Source organism: Carassius carassius, chromosome 46 (assembly GCF_963082965.1).
Source record: "Carassius carassius chromosome 46, fCarCar2.1, whole genome shotgun sequence".
NCBI classification, from domain to species: Eukaryota; Metazoa; Chordata; class Actinopteri; order Cypriniformes; family Cyprinidae; genus Carassius; species Carassius carassius.
The window spans coordinates 16,624,040-16,630,145 of NC_081800.1; the positions used below are offsets into that span (position 1 = coordinate 16,624,040).

Consider the following 6,106-nt stretch of genomic DNA (forward strand, 5'->3'; position numbering starts at 1 on the left):
TTAATTTCCTCCTGTTGTGGTAACTGTGATAAATTGCTTCAGTTAAAATCCACTTTTTCCTTGAGAGTCCCATTTAATCAGAATGCCAACTGCATAATTATAAGCAAATGCTAGTAATAGAATACGTGCTTGATATTGGCTTAAACCCTGAGAGCTGCCTAACTATTAATTTTTTTTTTTTTACCTTCAATGTTCTTAAGGTTATCTTGTCCCCCTGTATATTTGTGAACTTTGAGTTAGCGTTCTTATTTGCATATTTATCAGGTCATAAAAATAGCAGGACAACAATCATAATGCGTGGGAATTTTCATTTTCATCCAGAGCTTCTCTGATTGTGTTTTGACTTCTAATGAAGGTCTTATTTATTTATTTAGCAATAGAATGCAGCAACACGCTCCACAGACAGGAAAATAATGTTGTGAAATGCATCAATTCAATTTCAGCTCTAAAGCAGCTCTACAGAAGACACGTCTTCTGAAACATTCCTCAAAAATAATCACTGCAGTTATCAAGACCGAGTGAGAGTTTCTCAGACTGCACAAAGTCTATGAATATTTAATGAGGTGGGCACTGAGGCAGTTCGTGATTGGTTGTCTGTTGCTAAACAACATCTTGTAACATTAAAGCAGTAAAGGCGACGCTAATTCTCTTTCAAAATGACAAATATGAAACGTAGCTTAACACAGGCTTAAAACTAGCATTTACTCGAATTTTACAAGGAAACTTCGGGTTCAGTATAGTGTGAAAAACTGTTGTCATAATTGTAGACACAAGCAATTATGTTACACTAACCTGGTTTGACGGTCTTCAGGCGGAGGGGTTCACGAAAGTGGCGGACGACGGCGAGGGTGTCTCTGTTTGTCAGTCCGCTGACAGGCGTGCCGTTTACCTCCAGAAGCACATCTCCGGGACCAGGTAGCCAGCCGACATGGCACACTAACGCGTCCGGTAACACCTGTCCCAGGTGCGGGAACTCTCCGTGCTCGGCTCCCCCGCGTATCTCCAGCACGGCGCTGAGCTCCTCGGCGTTACCCCACGAAACAGCGCATTCCTGCACTTTACTGGACCAATGTTTCTTCTTTTTCAGCGTCTTGGACATGATTAATCTCTTTCGTAAACGAGTCTTTTAATAAAATACAGAAAAGCAGGTTATTTCCTAATGCAAACGCGTTTAAAGCGCAGCACAGCAAAGCGACTTCATTCCCATGTCTTGGTGAAAAAGAAACGTTTTAAAACTTCCGAGTCGGCATCGCTCGGTCCTTGAAAAATATATTTCCTGGATGGTTCAGTCAAAATTCACGTTAAGTCATCGGAATTGAATCACGAGCTCACACGAAGGTAAATGGGCTCTTCATTGCCTTAACAAAATCTATTGTAGACCTTACTGCTCACCGAGAAGTGTCGCCAAATATCGTCTGCAGACGATCCAAACAAGCGCTTTCTAGGAGAAAAAGACACGGAAAAAGCAATAAACTACCAGCCGAGGCTGAACAGCCTACTTCATCCAGGCACGTAAAAATAATACAGCCTCAAATCGCTTCGTAATACCGGCTGATGAACGAAACGCCGTAGAAAAACACTCACATCCGTGTGTAATCTCTCGCGATCCAGGGCGACTGTTGTGAACTTGGGTTTCGCGCACCTGTTCCAATGACATCAGCTACCGGCGCGTTCACGGGAAACGACGAACAACAATGTACCTGGATCGGGGAATACACGATACAAACTAGTTTCACTGTCCAACGACCATTGATTCTTGTAGAAACGCCCTCGTGTGTGTGTGTCTGTGTGTGTGTCTGTGTGTGTCTGTGTGTGTGTGTGTGTCTGTGGAGCTGTCAGCGCCAGTTGGTGATTAATTGTAGGCGCAACTTTGTAATCGTTTTCACCTTGTTACTTGCGCCAAACGACAGCAGCGACTGTCAGTGGGGCACACCGACATCAATGCAGAGTGGACGAGACTCAGAGTAACCAATCAGAGCGAGGGGGCAGGCTTTCCCATACCGTTCACAATACTAAACGGCCTCTCTGCCATGCTGCCAGGCCTGAGGAGGGAATAATATGTTAGAAAAGTTAAGGAAAAATGCACTTGCTGCCTTAAAAGTAAAAGTGCTCCTACAGAGTCTTTGATATATATATATATATATATATATAGAGAGAGAGAGAGAGAGAGAGAGAGAGAGAGTGAGAGAGGCGCCTATGTATATATATATATATATATATATATATATATATATATAGAGAGAGAGAGAGAGAGAGAGAGAGAGAGAGAGAGAGAGGCGCCTATGTATATATATATATATATAGAGAGAGAGAGAGAGAGAGAGAGAGGCGCCTATGTATATATATATATAGAGAGAGAGAGAGAGAGAGAGAGAGAGGCCTATCATCCTATATAAATGTTTCTATTTAAATCCTCTGCACTTCACGGATCCCTGGATGTAAAAGAAAATAAATAAACAACTTCATAATATATTGTTCTGCTTTTATGGGTTCGTTTGTTGAACAGATGTTCATATACCTTGTAATTACACAGTTTTGCACATCATGATTCTTGTATACGTATTATGTTGTTTTACAATATCAACATGCCAGTTCTTTTTTGCATTAAGAATAGTTTTATAAAGACAATTCAATTAAATAATATTATATAGCATTCTTCGCATCAGGCAATAAAATCAGATTAAAGCTAAGCTTCTTGACATAATGTTTTATAATAGTGCCACCTGCTGCTCTAATATTGAGTTGCACTCTGTACAAAGAGACGGGTAACTTGCTAAATTTCCCCTTTAAAAACAGTGTACACTTATTTTTAGGCAATAACATATTTAGATGTAAGTTTGACATGTGCAGGTTGATGATGCACACGCCAATGTGTTATTAAGAGAATGGAAATCGAATAAATGACAACTACATTAGCAAATGTTTCCAAGAGGCCATCTTACCTCACTGCTGGCAAGAAGTGTTCGAAAATTTAGTTTTTCAGAACTGACTAACATGGCAGAATCCTAGGAAAAGAGATTAATATAGGTATATGAAAAAATATATATATATATATATATAAAACTGGATATATATATATAAAACTGGAGCGGACAGTGAAGGACGAGAGAGGACCAGGCCTGGGCTTCTCTCGTCCTTCACTGTCGTCGCTCCAGTTTTATATCCTTCCATCTCCTCCGTGGGACCCGAGACCGGTGGGTCGAACAGGTGTTGCTCATTTCCCAATCACTCCACGGCCTCGCTCGTCCCCACGTCCCTCGGCCCCGCCCCACTCGTCACATAAATTATGACTTTTTATTTTACAATTCTAACTTTTTTCTCAGAATTGCATTTCATATCCTGCAAATCTGACTTTTTTCCCCAGGATAGCAATAAAAAAAGTCAGAAGAAATTAAGGTTGTAATTAATTAAGGTTGTAAAAATTAAGGTTGTACAAGAAATTGTAGGGAAGAAATTAATTGTAAGATAAAAAGTCACAATTAGCTTTTTAGTTTGTTTGTTTGTTTTTATCCCTTGACAGAAACCAGCTTCCATTAATATATACTTTAAAAGTAGTCATTCGTACTAATATGTACTGTAGGTAGGCCTATTATTAAATTCCTAAATAATTATTAATTAAATTTAGGGCTATCAAGGTACAAAGCTTTTGTGAAAGTGACAACTTTTTTGACAGAAAATACATGGGTTAAATCTTAAATTTTTTTAAATTTTCTTCTGAATTTAACTCTTACTGAACCGGACAGATGTGGTGCAAGCAGGGTCGTCGGACTGGGGGTAAAGCCAGTACTGATTACCAGGGCCCCAAAGGAAGAGAGGGCCCTTGAAAAGTCTGGAATATATATTTTCAAGGGGGGCCGTGGCCTAGTGGTTAGAGAATCAAAGGGTTGTGAGTTCGAGTCTCAGGCCTGCAGGAATTGTAGGTGGGGGGAGTGCATGTACAGTGCTCTCTCCACCATCAGTACCACGACTTAGGTGCCCTTGAGCAAGGCATCGAAACCCCAACTGCTCCCCGGGCGCCGCAGCATAAATGCCTGCCCACTGCTCCGGGTGTGTGTTCACAGTGTGTGTGTGTGTTCACTGCTCTGTGTGTGTGCACTTCGGATGGGTTAAATGCAGAGCACAAATTCTGAGTATGGGTCACCATACTTGGCTGAATGTCACGTCACTTTAGCACTTTCACTTTACCTTTTTCACTTTAGGACTGCCTATGCATAGGGCCCGGGATTTTGTGCAGCGCCCCTGGGTGCAAGTGATAACTTCCAGATGTTTTCAGAGAGGTCTGTTTATCTAGTGGCTAAACAGGTAGCATCTGGTCTGGTGAGTCGTTTACCCTGTGTACTCATACTTAGTAAAACAAAAATCAACTGTAAGATGTATACATTCTTTTAATGTTTTTTTTTTAGGATTATTTATACTCCTACCACAGAATTATTCATGGGGATGTTGCAGCCCGGAATGTTATGATCGGTTCAGGGCTCTCTTTCAAAGTCTCTGGATTGGATTTGGCTTTTATGAGTCGACAGTCAGAAACGATGGACAATGAACAAGAAACCAATGTGCCGGTAAAATGGCAGGCACCTGAACGGATGAAGAGGCTTCCTCTAACAGACAGGAGTGATGTGTGAGTCTATCAGAATATAAAATAAAATGTTGTCTAAAAAAAAAATGCACTTTGACCAATGTGCTTAAGTTGTGTTGTCTTACTTCTTCAGATGGTCCTTTGGAATCCTGCTTTATGAGATGATAACCCTGGGTAGTATTTGTTAGAGGTCCTAATACACCAGTTGTTACTTTAATTATTATTATTTTTTATCAAAAAATACCATGAAACAAACAATTCTCAGTCTTACCTTCCTTCTCCCTTGAAAGGATCTCCTCCCTATCCTGATCTGGATCCATCTGAAGTGCTGCCAAACACTTTAGCCAATTACGGAATGAAAAGACCAGAAAACTGTGGAGCCCCATTGTAAGCCTTTGTATTTCTCTATTTTATTTTACACAACATGCAAATAGTTGTTTTGCTCCTCTGTGAACAGCAACAGCAAATCTAAAAATCCTGTTAAAATATCATATAATCTGACGTCATCTGGCATGTCTTGCAGATATGACTTAATAAAGTACTGCTGCATGTGGAACTTCAAGGACAGGACGGTCTATTCTGCCATTATTCGGCTTTTAGACTCGTACACCTACCTCGCTGACACAAAACAACTTCGCTCTGAAGAGCAAGTGGACATCTGTGAATACAGGAGGAAAGCAGGACTGCCTCCATGAGCTCATTCAGAGAACTATCAATTGATTGACTGAGGTCATTTCCAGCTAGTTTGTGTAGCCATGACATGACGAGCTCAATGTCACTAGAGGTCGCCATGTTTCTCAGACCCATTGCATTGTGGTCAACTGAAATTAATCTCAATGTTTCCAGCTAGAAAAATATAAGAAACTTTCTTAATCTTTGTCATTTTACTTCCTGTTTTTGACTAAAGTGGTATTTATTTATCTAAGGTAGGGTGACTATATGGCCTCTTTTTCCCAAGCATGTGATGGCAGGGATTTCCAAATTTCCTAAAAAGTACAGGTTTTGGCTTTGTTTTCCTGCTCACATGCTCTCTACAGACATTTACAGATATTATAGACCCGGACATTTTAGGAAATTTAGAAATCCCAGCCAGGACATGCAAAGGAAATACAGGACGTATGGTAACCCTGTCTAGTGTTAAGTTATGAAAGATTTATTGTTAACAATAAAGAGGGGTATAAAAATAGAAATGATAGGCCTACTCATGTTCAAGTAAATGGTACTATGCCAAACTTTTACTCAAAGGTCAAAGTGCCTGGTCAATAAACATAAACTTAAACAGAAAATAACATTAGAAACATTAATTGCTGTTCACTATAAACAAGTAAAAAGGCTGGGGTATTGTTTTTTTCTAGCTTTCTGTTGCCTCGGTGTCCCTCATCTTTATAGAAGCATTTGTTTATATTTATCTTGTCTCAATTGTCATGTAACTGTTTGCCATTACTGACGATTTGAGAAAAGAGATTTTGAGATTGAGGTTTTTTTTTTTTTGCAATCCTGCAGTATTTTGATGGAAAATGCCATGGT

General features: G+C 39.9%; 1 protein-coding gene and 1 long non-coding RNA gene across 2 annotated transcripts in view; one reads left to right on the forward strand and one right to left on the reverse strand.

Moving 5' to 3' along the window:
* LOC132129028 (membrane-associated guanylate kinase, WW and PDZ domain-containing protein 3-like) overlaps positions 1-1,727 on the reverse strand; it is a 131,423-nt gene extending 129,696 nt beyond the window's left edge. Inside the window, exon 1 of the mRNA XM_059540442.1 lies at positions 793-1,727. Coding sequence (XP_059396425.1) covers positions 793-1,099 — 307 coding nt within the window. The 5' untranslated portion in view covers positions 1,100-1,727. The remainder of the gene's footprint in view (positions 1-792) is intronic.
* Positions 1,728-4,646: 2,919 nt separating this feature from the next.
* On the forward strand, positions 4,647-6,055 carry LOC132129334 (uncharacterized). Its single transcript, XR_009428484.1, has 2 exons — positions 4,647-4,966; positions 5,103-6,055. It is a non-coding gene; the product is annotated as an uncharacterized LOC132129334 (long non-coding RNA).
* Positions 6,056-6,106: the final 51 nt, after the last annotated feature.